This window comes from Protobothrops mucrosquamatus, unplaced genomic scaffold (genome assembly GCF_001527695.2).
Source record: "Protobothrops mucrosquamatus isolate PMUCROS unplaced genomic scaffold, P.Mucros_1.0 scaffold4336, whole genome shotgun sequence".
Lineage (NCBI taxonomy): Eukaryota > Metazoa > Chordata > Lepidosauria > Squamata > Viperidae > Protobothrops > Protobothrops mucrosquamatus.
In genome coordinates this window covers 5,348-18,712 of record NW_015390250.1, presented here as the reverse complement: position 1 = coordinate 18,712, position 13,365 = coordinate 5,348, and the positions used below count along the sequence as shown (strand labels likewise).

The following is a 13,365-nucleotide window of genomic DNA, read 5'->3' as shown; positions in this document are numbered from 1 at the left end:
GAGAGAGCTGTAGAAATCAAATCAAATCATTAATATATAAGAAATATCTCTGCTGTGTAAAATCTGCTGGGAAAAAATCAATTACTCAATTTCTAAATCAGAGAAGCATGGATCAAACAGAATCTTTGGAACCTAAACTTCAAAGCCGAACAGAAATAGGTCAGCACTTAGTCAAATATCCCTCCTTTTGTTAATAACAGCAATGTTTAATTTTTAAAAATATTTCCCTGACTACAAAGATTAAAGGACTAAACAATTACCTTGCCTTGGCTGGTTTATCCTTTCATTACTCTGTTCCTTTAGCTGAGAACTGCTTAGTTTTCCTCTGCTAAGAAATAAAGGACTGTTGCTTCCTTCTTCTAGAGTAGAAGTTGTTAAATCTTGACTCTTAGATAAATCTGAAATCTATAGAATAAAAATGCATGAGGGGAGAATAAAGCATAGCATGAACATTTCATAAGGCATGCTAAAATCTTTTGGAGTTTTCTCATCTTAACATAGGGAGTTCTAAATGCTACCAATAATGTGGTAGAATCTGAACAACAACCGGGATTGAAATAGTGGCAGAACAGTTCTGCAACTCTCGTGCAGCAATAAAACTGTTAGTCAACTGTACAACTATGTTATATACAACATTATGACATAAATGACACTGATACAAGAAAATCAGGTAAGCACCTCCATCTTCCAGCCAGAGAATAATAGTAGGTTATGTGGAAAATACTCAGGAATACAAAATAGTTTTTTAATTATTATTTAATTATTTCATCAACAGAGACATTCCATTTGCAGATAACAAAACAATAATAATATTAATAATACCATCAAACGTCAACATCTGTCTATCCAAGGTCCTTGAGAGGGACTCAATAGATAGATAAAAATGCCAAATGCAGTCTAAACATCTGGCTGACTGTAGGACCGACCGTAATAATTTATTAAATTTGTATGCCACCCATATATTTCTTTTGGACAAGAAAATTGGTTGCAATATTGTCAATATAGGCTTCCACATGGGGAAGTTTATATTGTACGGCAGGAATTTGAATCTGGATCAATCTAGCTGAGAACAAGCCTCAGATGCCATCAGGCTATCAGCATTAAGGGAGACTTGAATGGCTCCTAGCCCAACTCTGATCTCTCTACATCAGAGGGTCACCAATCCCCGGGCCGCAGACCGAACTCGGTCTGTGGCATGTTAAGAACTGGGCCATGCAAGCGACGGGCGAGCAAGTGGAGCTTCGTCTGCGCAGGTGCGGGATCTAGACTGCACATAAAATCATCTCCTCCCTGGAAGACAATTTTTCTTCTGAAACTGGTCCCTGGTGCCAGAAAGGCTGGGAACTGCTGCTCTAAATCATTGTTTTATTTTTGCATTTCTATGTTTTAAACCGTCTAACCCAGACACGTCAAACTCGTGACGTCATGTAATGTCGCGCAACGTACTGGGACGGTTTTGCCATTGCCGGCAATGGGGTGGGCGTGGCTTCCAGATGACGCGTCCAGCCAGCGGGCCAGCAGATTGACGCCCCTGGTCTAACCTGATATCATAGTGACTCATTCCTTTATCCTCTTATAAACCAACAGTAGAAGAGAGAATGACCGACATTATCTGAATGTTAACAAAAGCACTTTTTGTCAAGAGATTTCCATGCTGGAAATAAACCACAATTCTCTATATATACATTCTGTGTATTGACCTCTTAGTCTCATTGGCAAAAGTGTCATAACTTCAGTTACCTATTTGCCATCATGAATGTATTCTAAAGATCATTAAGCCAGAGCTGACTTTTTAAAAGAAGACTCATTCTCAATTTGCCTCCATTCCAAAATACCTTGCTTAAGTCTTTGCTGTTTTGAGATATTCTATAGTGAAAAAGAGTTGAGCAGATATCAAAGTCAAAACTCGGCTTCAAAGGCTGAAAAAGTTCTCGGTGGAAATTTGGAAAATTTCTTTCAATATCAGCAGCATCAAGTCCAACCGCTGGATCTAAAACAAATGAAACAGAATTTCAGACAGCGCCACACAGTATTTACTTTTGTGGATTGTTACTTTGTGGTCACCATGGGAACTACATAAACCTAGGATGACCAAGTTATAACTGATAGTCAGACTAAATACAAAGCACTGGAAAGGGAAATGGCAACCAGCTCAACCAAGAAAACAGGATAGACATTCACATCCAGGAAAAGGTTAGTGTGATATTGGTAGATGAACCCTCAGATCAGAAAATATCCAACAAGCTACTGAAAAAAACAGTGCCAGGATGAGTGACACTGGTCCTATGATGTGGCTGAATTAAAAGTCAAAAGGTTGTCCAACTGCTGATGTACCAAGAAGCCAAAGAAAACTTTAGTGTTGCAAATAGTGCATGCCAATGTTTATGTGGAACATCAGAACAATGAACCAAGGCAAAATTGAAGTCAGACTAGAAGTGCCAAGAATGAACACTGACATTCACCCTTAGATACCTAATTTACTTCACTTTGTTCAGTAAAGTGTAGTCTCCTTATGGAGTTTAGATAACACCTGCCGGAAAATAGTGACCGATCTTTTTGCTCCATCTCTCTTTCCTTGAATTATACATAATCATTCGATCCATAACTTTAGGTGTGTTATACAACGACTGTTTTATAGTTCGTGAACACTAATATTTTACTCTCTCTCTCTCTCTCTCTCTCTCTCTCCCTATATATATATATATATAAACTATATCTATAGATATATAGTGCTTGGATATAACTCTTACTCTGCTTCCAAGGCAAGCCAATTAATAATCCAGGTAGTCCTTGACTAACAACAATTCTTTTACTGACCGTTCGAAGTCACAATGGCACTGAAAGAAGTGACTTGTGACCATTTTGCACATTTATGATGGCGGCATGATCACATGATCAAAATTCAGATGCTTGGCAATTGATTCATATTTATGACGGTCGCAGTGTCCCAGCGTCCTGTGAGCCCCTTTTGCAACCTTCTGACAAGCACAGTCAACGGGGAAGCCAGATTCACCTAACAAATGTGTTAACTTAACAACTGCGGTAATTAACAACTATGGCAAGAAAAGGTCGTAAAATGGGGCAAAATTCACTGAACAACTGTCTCACTGAGCAACAGAAATTTTGGGCTCAATTGTGGTCGTATTCCGAGGACTACCTGTACAGCGATCCAAGGCCATTGTCCAACAGGAGGTGCAGAGGAAGTGGAACAGTTTCACGGTAATTCGCAACACCTTATCTGCACGGCACCCTGCCTCCCCTGCTCACGACAACAAAGTAACTATTGTATAGTAAAATGGAATCATAGAATGGGAAGTAAAACAGCCCCTGGAGTACATAATAGGAAAATTTGGCCAATACTAAAAAAAAAAAAAAACCCTGCCAACAAAAGTGCGTATAGTCAAGGCCATGGTTTTCCCAGTTGCAATGTATGGCTGTGAAAGTTGGACCATAAGAAAGGCTGAGTGCCAAAGAATTGAGGCCTTTGAACTATGGTGCTGGAGAAGACTCCTGCGAGTCCCCTGGACTGCAAGGCGATCAAACCGGTCAGTCCTAGAAGAGATCAACCCCGACTGCTCTTTAGAAGGCCAGATCCTGAAGTTGAAACTCAAGTACTTTGGCCACCTAATGAGAAGGAAGGCCTCACTGGAGAAGAGCCTAATGCTGGGAAAGATGGAGGGCAAGAGAAGAAGGGGACGACAGAGAATGAGGGGGCTGGATGGAGTCACTGAAGCAGTAGGCGTGAGCTTAAAGAGACTCCAGAAGATGGTAGAGGACAGGAAGGCCTGAAGGAACGTTGTCCATGGGGTCACGATGGGTCGGACACGACTTCGCAATTAACAACAACAACAAAAAAAAATTCTAATATTGTGTCAACAGGCAATACCAACTCAACGCAAATCTTTCCAGATGGCAAATTCAGAGAGGCAGCGACTTAAAAATGCAACATTAAAGCAATAATTTTTCACTCACATGGTTTCAGGTCTATTGTGTAAGTACAATTCTGTTAATCCACTACACATTTTGTGTTTGTGTGTGTGTGTTTTGTATGGTGCTAACAGAATGTTGCATTAATGCATACAAAATTCACAAAAACAGCAAGGGAAAGGTCTATCAAAATATAAAACATCAGCGCAGTGAATTAGTTTAAAAACATACAGCACGAGCAATGAATAAAATTATGCATAACATTAAATTAAATCTGAGCAGTTACTGGGGTGGCTAAACCCAGGCCCGGATATCTAGATTGTTTAGCAATTGGACAGCAATGCACCCTCAAGCTGATGTATTTCATGCAGAGATATAGGGAACCTTCGGGGGGGGTGCAGTCCATCGCAGTATGATGTAAAGTTTGTGGGATATTCCCACAATCACATTCACTGCGCACAATAGAAACGGTATATTGCATGGGAAACAACGAACAGAATGCTTTGGAATATTCCATTTATTATCTTCTAATTACATTACCATGGTCAGAAGATACATTACTCAGGGATGACCAGCCGAGATCTTTTTTGTATTTGTTTATTATTTGCTGGATTTTGCTTCCATCGTAATCCATTTCTTCAAAAGTGGGGCGAGAACTGAGATGCTTTGAAGAATCATCAGCTTTTTGTAGAAATGAAGCAGTGCTTGAGATCTCCTTCGCTGGAAAGCTGAAAAGACTGGTCTGTTGCTTGGCTGCATAGGACTCTGCAAAGCAATTACAAATAATTCTCAACTTTATTCAAGTTTAAAAAAAACCAGAATGTAATGATAGGTACTGACAATTGATAAAAAAAACAACAGCCCAGTTGCCTTTTGAAAAAGCACTCTTGAGTTCTAGGTCATTCTGTTTTTTTATTTATGCAAAATATAAAAAAGAGGCCAGGTCAATCAATCAGAATAGAACTGGAAGGGACCTTGGAGGTCTTCTAGTCCAACCCCCTGCTCAAGCAGGAGACTTTATACCATTCCAGACAAGTGGCTGTCCAGTCTCTTCTTAAAATCTCTAGTGTTGGAGCACCCACAACTTCTGAAGGCAAGCTGTTCCACTGGTTAATTGTCCTCACTGTTAGGAAGTTTCCCCTTAATTCCAGGTTGCTTCCCTCCTTGATTAGTTTCCACCCATAGTTTCTTGTCCTGGCCTCTGGTGCTTTAGAAAATAAGTTGACCCCTTTCTTTGTGGCAGTCTCTCAAACACTGGAATACTGCCATCATGTCACCCCTTGTCCTTCTTTTCTCTACTGACCAAACCCAAATCGTGCAACAGTTCTTCATACATTTTAGTCTCTAGTCTAGACCAGGGGTGTCAAACTCAATTTCATTGAGGGCCGCATCAGCATTGCGGTTGCCCTCAGGGGGCCGGGTGGGTGTGGTCTACTGGGTGGGCGTGGATGGAGTGTGTGTGGCCTACTGGGTGAGCGTGGCCAGCTCTACATCATTCGTGTCAAGGGTGCCAGGGCAGGAGTGGGACAGATCTGAGGGTCTCTGGCAGAAGGGGGTGGGACCAGGGCAAGTGCCAAGGCATGGTCCACTGGAGGAGCCTCACTGTTCCTCTCAGGCCATGCAGGGGTGGGGGGTTATGGAGCTAAGACTGAATGCATTTCAGCATAGATGGCCACCACAAAATTGTACATTGGCTCCCAGCTGGCCTGGGCCAGGGCCAAGGCAGCGGGGGCCGTTCCCTCACTGTTTCCAGGATGGCTTCGCGGGCCACATGAAACCACTTCGCGGGCCGCATCCGGCCCCCGGGCCTTGTGTTTGACATGTCTGGTCTAGACCTTTAATCATCTTAGTTGCTCTTCCTTGCACTTTTTCCAAAGTCTCACATCTTTTTTGTAACGTAGTGACCAAAACTGGCTCATATTGAAGTGTTTGTCCACTAGGACCCCAAGGCCTCTCTACATAAGTTACTGTTTCTGAGCCAGGTTTTGCCTAATCTGTACTTGTACCTTTGGTTTTTCCCTGCCTAAATGTAAAACCTTGTGTCATGGTTCCGACTAATGAAACACTTCAAAGAAGTGTTTAATGTTTCCCACATTAAACCTCATGTTGTTGGAATGGGGCCCATTGTTCGAGTCTGTCAAGATCTTTTTATTTGAGCCTGCCACAAACTTACCTTTGCCAGCAAGATCATGATCTGGGTGGTAGTTTTTTATAAAGTTGGCAGCAGCAGGAGTTTCTGAAGTAAAATAGCCACAAGCGACCTGCTGTGTACACGTTGTTGGCGTTAACAACCCCGGAGACCAGGCGTGTGACAGTGTTACCTAGGACAAGAGTATTACACAGGTGTGTGAGTCCAGATTAATACGATCACAAGTGCTTGAAATCAAAACGTCTTTCATTCTGAGCTCAGTTCAAGTGTAGGAACCTCCATGTATTCAACTGTCAGTACATGTCAGGTTCATCATCGCTCAAAACAGTCAATCTCATTCTTGCTCTCCTTTCTCCCCCCCACCCCAGCAAAATCCCCCACCTTCAGACTCTACTCATACATCCATTCATCACACACAAAACTCACAAATCATCTCACACACACAAACACACACACAGGTTCAGGCTTGAATTGCTTCCCAGAACGGTATATAAATCACGCACCGCAGATCAGCTGATCATTTTAGTGCTCATATTTGGCTATTTCTCATCACAGAGCCAGCGACTAAGAGGCTCTCAGAGGAATAGTAAAGCAATTCAAGACACTTTTATGGCTATTAAATGATAAAAATCTGTATTTTGTACTATTATAATAGAAAATATGGTATGCCTTAGCTGTGTATCTTTTAAAATGCTTTCAGAAATGTAGTACGTTGCTTGCAAATGACTTTTTTAATCGAATCAGAACAAAGCTTAACATTCTTTTAAGTAAGACGCTGTACTACCGCCATGCTGTTATTTACATACATATCAAATAATACCATCTTTGCTGCATTATTTTTGCCATCTAAAAAATCTTGGGGAAATTAATGGAAAGAAAAAAAGGAAAACTGTAATGGAAAACATATGGAAATTAATGTGTCAGATGGAGCTCCTTAGAGCTTCTTATGTAACATGAAGTGTAAAACATAATAATAATAATAAAGTTGGAAGGGACTTTGGAAGGCATCTAGTCCAACCCCCCTGCTCAGGCAGGAAACCCTATACCATTTCGGACAAATGGCTGTCCAGTCTCTTCTTAAAAACTTCCAGTGTTGGAGCATTCACAGCTTCTGGAGGCAGGTTGTTCCACTGGTTAATTGTTCTAACTGTCAGGAAGTTTCTCCTCAGTTCTAGGTTGCTTCTCTCCTTGATTAGTTTCCACCCGTTGCTTCTTGTCCTGCCTTCAGGCGCTTTGGAGAATAGCTTGACTCCCTCTTCTTTGTGGCAGCCCCTGAGATATTGGAACACTGCTATCATGTCCCCCCTCGTCCTTCTCTTCATTAAACTAGACATGAACAGTGTATATTGTTCATGTGATTTCCAGGTACAGAGTACTAATCAAACAGTATTTAAAATGCAAACATTAAAAGAGAACGAGATTGTTTAAAGTAAATGGTACAATTATATAACATACTAATAAACACTAGTTATTACGACTTACTTGGCTGTTTGGCCTCAATGATGGATCAGGAGATGTAATTATTCTTCCACTATCAGCAGAATAATTTGATAAATTTTGATCAATAGACGTAAATTCTTTGGAGTGGACTGAATATAAAGAAGAGGAAGCAACGTGAAGCAGCTGGCAAACCATGATGTGCTCAAGTTTAACTCTATGTGGTCACACAGACATAATTCCACAAGTGAGAGTCGACAATAATTGCAACAGTAACACACCATACATCTAAGCAGGGCTTCTCAGCCTTGGCAACTTTTAAGATGTGTGGATTTCAACTTATCTTCAATTTCAATCCCACTTGGCTGGGGAATTCTGGGAGTTGAAGTCCACATTTTGAAGTTGGCAAGGTTGAGAAAACATTGTTCTAGAGAGCTCCAGGTCTTCTGTTCCTATATTTGCATAGATCATAATTTAAACAGGCTTTAGAAGTGCAGGATATTCTTCAGAAACACTAACTTAACAACTGTCTCGCTTAGCAACAGAAAGTTTGGGCTCAATTGTGACCATAAGTCAAGGACTACCTGTACTAGTATTTATTTACAGGGAAAATTACTGTCTTTGATGAATTTTTTTAAATAACATGTCCATTTTCCCCTTTTGTCAAGATTTTACTCTTGACTGTATCAAGTCCTTGCAAATCTATGGAGAGAGGAGTCATTAAGGAATGCTGTATAACCAGCCCTTGGAGCTTAACCACTTTCTAAAAGCAATGCCAATGCTTGTTAAGATTCCATGGCGGCGATTATAGAATATTTCTTAAATATGAAATAAATATGAAATATATTTAAGAGAGTTTATTTTGATTATCGTTACTGACTTGATATGAAATTTAACCCCACCGCTGCTTCTGCTGAAAAGCAACCATTCTCCCAAAAGGTAACTCTTCTCACCTGAGTCATACAAACCATTAGCTTTCCACATCGATTCAACTTGCCATGACCCTTGTATGTGCTCCAGGCTTTGACCAGAGTCTAGTTCTTTATCATCAGCAATAGAAATAGTTCTTAGCAGATCTATTTCTTCCTGTAAAGACTCAGTTGGGCTTTTACTGGACCGTAGCTTATCAATTGGGGGAGTGAAGAATATATCTCCAGTAAGAAGCTCTTTGTATCCTGAAATTTCTGTAGCAACAAGGAAAGGTGTATTAGAAAAAAACCTGTACTTGCTGTTCAACCGTCCAACTGGATCAGACAGAGTGGACTTGCTCCATATCCTCTCCTTTAAAAGTTGCCACCTAGGTCAGGGGTAGGCAACCTTGGCTCTTTTATGACTCGTGGACTTCAACTCCCAGAATTCCTGAGCCAGCCATGCTGAGGGGAAAGGGAGAGGTTTCCAAGCTGAGCCATGCTGGCTCAGGAATTCTGGGAATTGAAGTCCACGAGTCGTAAAAGAGCCAAGGTTGCCTACCCCTGATCTAGGGTGACTTAGGAAGGCAGACCTTTTTCAGTGTCCCTGACCTGTGGAACATTCTTCCCCTTGAGATACATTAAGACAGTGGTGGCGAACCTATGGCACGGGTGCCAGAGGCGGCACTCAGAGCCCTCTCTGTGGGCATGCGCACTGTCGCCCCAGCCCTAGGCCTTCAGCTGGGTTTTATAAAACCTTTTCGCTTTAGGCCTCCGCTGCCATGTGCAAAAAAAAAAAAAGGTTGTCAATTTCCACTTCTCGCAGGAAAAGAAAGATCTTGCAAAGTTGGAATTGATTGAACCTTTTAGTCCCACCCATTCTTCCGTTACCACCACAGCCACGCCCAGCCAATGGGCCATACCCACCCGGCACTCGATGATGCATAAGTGGGTTTTGGGTTGCAGTTTGGGCACTCAGTCTCTAAAAGGTTCGCCATCACTGCATTAAGACCTCACTGTTTTAAACTTTTGGAAAGCCATGAAGAGCTAGCTTAATTCCCGGGGCCTGCATAGTGAGGTTGGAGCCTGGATGTAGTTGGATTGGTTGGATCTGGTTTCTCTTGTTTGTTGTATTGTATTGTGTTTGTTATATTATTATATTTTTATTACTCTTGTTAGCTGCCCACCTAACAATATAGGTGACCAGACAAATCTTTTAAAAACAAGCAAATTGTCCAGCGCTGGGGAAATCAGAAGATTCAGGCAGTTCAAATGAGCATGAAGGTTTATTGCAAGGTTAAGCTCTCTACAAGAATCTGGCCAACTGGCGGTTAAGGGAAATGAGCGGGAGATAAGAGAGACATTCAAGGTGGGCTGGACTTAGATCTCTTGTGGGTGCACAGGGACTCAACCTGGTCAACTCCTACACAAATAAGCAAGGCTATATTTTGCAGCTGCTCCCCTATATGATAATTTTGTGTGATAACAAGCAGGTTGTTTTTTTTTTATGATTTAGAGATTATTTTAAAAACTAGTTAAATATTGCTTTTCACAAGTTGCCAATGGTGTTAGTATTGATGCCAATATCTTATGATTGATGCATCAGTTATCAACCATCAATAATATATTGTATCTTATTTTTTTCTTGTTATTGCCCATCAATAAGACTGAGAAAATGAAAAGGCATGAGACAAATCAAGGTATCCCAAAACGTGCATTACAACAAGACAAAACTCTCTTTTTGCCTAATCTAAAGGAACATTTTCACACGTACATACACAAAGCAGCTTGTCTATAAACAATCTCCAAGTTAGCGCTAAGGCACAATGACTGCACAGAACAAGTCACAATGTCAATCTGATAAAAAATACCATGAAAGTATTATGAAATGAGCGACGTTTAACGTAATGAAGGACAGGAAAGGAATAATAAGGTTAGGATTGAAGGAAAGAAACACTGGTGATCTCTTCCAGGCTGCCCATCGCTGTATGCTTTTGCAGTTAAGTGGAATGAAGCAAGTGCTTAAATGCAGCAAGATACATGATTTTGATTAGCATTATCCTGTCATAATTTACCTGTACTGGTAAATCTGTCACTCCTTGGTGTGTCAAGTTCTTGTATAGCACTAAGTTCATGCTGTTCCAAATCAAGTCCTGGTTTTATTTTGACCAAAGGTGGTTTTGAAAATCTCTGTTTCTCTTCTCTAGTCCACGTGCTCTGAAACGGCCCTGCAACGTAAAGATATGTTCAGAACCAGAATTGTTGTAACCGAGTAATATATAGAAACTTGGACTCTGGACTGAGACTTTCCCAGTTAAATCTATTTTAATGTGAAGGAAACTGTTCTCCCTGCAATATAAGGATAATGATACTGATGTGTATGTCTGTGTGTATTTACTCATATAGTATGGCTGTAATATTACTATTTATCATTCTTATTATCTTGTTTATTCTCCCCTCATTGGTATGATGATGATGATTCTATTGCTTTGCATAAGAATTTCTCCACCAGAGATAAATTTATCATCAGCTATAGAAATAGTTCTTAGCAGATCTATATCCTCCTGTAAAGGTTCAGTTGGGCTTTTACTGGACTGTAGTTTATCAACTGTGGGAGTGAGGAATATATCTCCAGTAAGATGCTCTTTGTATCCTGAAATTTGACCAAATAAAATATTCATTCGTTCATTCATTCATTCGTTGTACTGACTGTGAAGACAGAAGTGACAATGGTCTGTGCTGAACCCAAACCAATGTGAGATATCTCCAGTGAAATTGTCATTTATGAAAGCTCTTCAGTTTCAAAAACAGACCACAATGGAAAGTAATAGGATAGAACAGGGTTACTGACCTAGAAACATAAATTCACACTTTCAATTTCAATCGGAAGAACCTCAACCAAAGTGCTTTAAAAGGAACCAATAAGGCAAAGAAAGCANCCCTCTGGAACGAACTACCCCCCGAGATTCGGACGATTCCGGATCTCCTTACCTTCCGTCGCGCCCTCAAGACATGGCTTTTTCAGCAAGCGGACCTGGCCTAGGGAGGATTTTATACTGGGTTCATTTTAAGGAATTCGAAATAACACAACTTTAAAATTTGGTTTAATTCGGTTTTACAGGGGGGGATTGTATATATTCCTTTGTTTTAAATATGTTGTGAGCCGCCCTGAGTCCCGTTGGGAGAAGGGCGGGATATAAATTAAATTAAATTAAAATAAAATAAAATAAAAATAAATAAATAAAAATAAATGTCCAATGTACTGAGAGTAATGTCTGATCACACAAGATAACTTTCCACCATTCTATGCCATGTGGCAAATCCAGTGTGGGAAGAATCCAGAGAAAGAAATATTTTGGGGAATATTAAAAAGGCAGAATATATTTCCTCAAAGGAATAATGGAGAAGATCTAAAAAAAAGATAGAAACCAGACCCCAGAAACCAGCCCCTCTCCCCCAAGCAGAAACTAGGCAGAGGCCAGCTTTTAGAAATGCAGATGTAATAATCCATTCAGGAATGTTGGAGCCAGGAAGCTATTAGGAAGACAAAGACATTTAAAATCTACATACCCCCACCCAAATTCTAAGGATAGGAGACATAATAGGATTAACCCACCAATACCAGGTCAGACTCAGACACTCAGACTCAGGTCAAAGTACATGACACAGGAAATACAAAGCCTCAAACAGGAAGAACTCCAAATACAAAGCCCAAAGGAGGTATAAAAGCCCACCACTCCCTGCTGCATGTGGTTAGCTTTCCCAGAGCCATCTTTCTGTCTGGCTCTCCTCTTCAATAAACTACAACCTTCTTTCTAAAGCAGCCTCCATTTTGATTATTCCCAGCTTGGACTGGACTCTTATGAAGATTTTTCTTTCAACACCAGGTTTGGTTTAAAAAGTCATCCAAACTTCTTGAAACCAAAAAGATGGTGGACTTTATTAGAGGAACACATCTAGGTTTTTTTTTTTTAATGTTCAAAGTTTTATACTAAAGAGTATGGGCAATTGGATGACTATAACACGAGTATATGTAGCTATCTCCAAGGCCTTCGAAACATTTTAAAATATAAAATGAAGTTTAAAAATGCCTTAAATTTCATGGGGAGCAAATATTATAAAACCTGTGATCCTGTATAAAATCTTTTGAAATACTGGCAGTTTTAGATTTTGTTTGAAAATGTTAAGTGCCCCATATGTAACATCACACCCAGGGACTGAAAGAGTAACTGACTCTGGAATTAAAAGATAATTGTTGCATTTAACAGAATTTCATAAGAAATGGTTCTAGGACTGCAAGTGATGCATGAGATAAAACTCCCTCTGATTTGCTATTCAACTACGATCTACCTTTTTTGACGCTAGGAGAGAGAAAATGCACGAGAGGTGATCAGATTTTTCAAAAATGCAATGGATGAGATTGATAATTGCTGGAAAACCAGGGAAAACGGAATTTTCTTATTGCAAAATATCCAGAAATTGCAGAGCATTATGGCTAACTGAAGCCAGCTTTTAAATGATCACCTACTGAGGACCTATTCTAAGCAAATGGTAGATTTAGATGAGAACTAACAATGGAACGACAGCTAGAAAGGAGAGTTTCCTCTTTGAGAATTACCCTGACGAGACCCCTGAATGTTTCTTTTTCTCGTACTAAAAAGCATACCCGTTTAATAATCCCTTTTAAGGCTTCTTGCTGTTGCTCCATTTTTTCTTTCAGCTGGGCATGCCTCTGCAGCAGCAAGTCCTCCTGTATTTTCTGGCGAAACAGGAGGGTTTCCCGCTGCTCATCTAGCCGTTCCTGCAGTTCTTTCAAGTGCTCCTGCTGAACTTCAATGCTCTCAGAGGAAGCCAGCAGTTGGTCTCTTAATTCTACTATATCGGAACAACCGGGCAAAACTTCAGGTCCCTTTTTCGATGCCGAGGACTCCTGGATGCTCTTGG

At 40.5% G+C, this 13,365-nt stretch overlaps 1 protein-coding gene and 1 non-coding gene across 2 annotated transcripts in view; both read right to left on the bottom strand.

Annotated features, from left to right (window-relative positions):
- Positions 1-13,365, bottom strand: part of LOC107298856 (centrosomal protein of 295 kDa) — a gene marked incomplete at its 5' end in the record, with an annotated part of 31,044 nt that overhangs the window by 12,827 nt on the left and 4,852 nt on the right. Inside the window, 8 exons of the mRNA XM_015828221.2 lie at positions 261-405; positions 1,836-1,990; positions 4,468-4,692; positions 6,101-6,248; positions 7,559-7,665; positions 8,467-8,697; positions 10,497-10,662; positions 12,995-13,360. Coding sequence (XP_015683707.2) covers positions 261-405; positions 1,836-1,990; positions 4,468-4,692; positions 6,101-6,248; positions 7,559-7,665; positions 8,467-8,697; positions 10,497-10,662; positions 12,995-13,360 — 1,543 coding nt within the window. The remainder of the gene's footprint in view (positions 1-260; positions 406-1,835; positions 1,991-4,467; positions 4,693-6,100; positions 6,249-7,558; positions 7,666-8,466; positions 8,698-10,496; positions 10,663-12,994; positions 13,361-13,365) is intronic.
- On the bottom strand, positions 6,553-6,634 carry LOC114923538. Its single transcript, XR_003810664.1, has one exon. It is a non-coding gene; the product is annotated as a small nucleolar RNA U2-19 (small nucleolar RNA).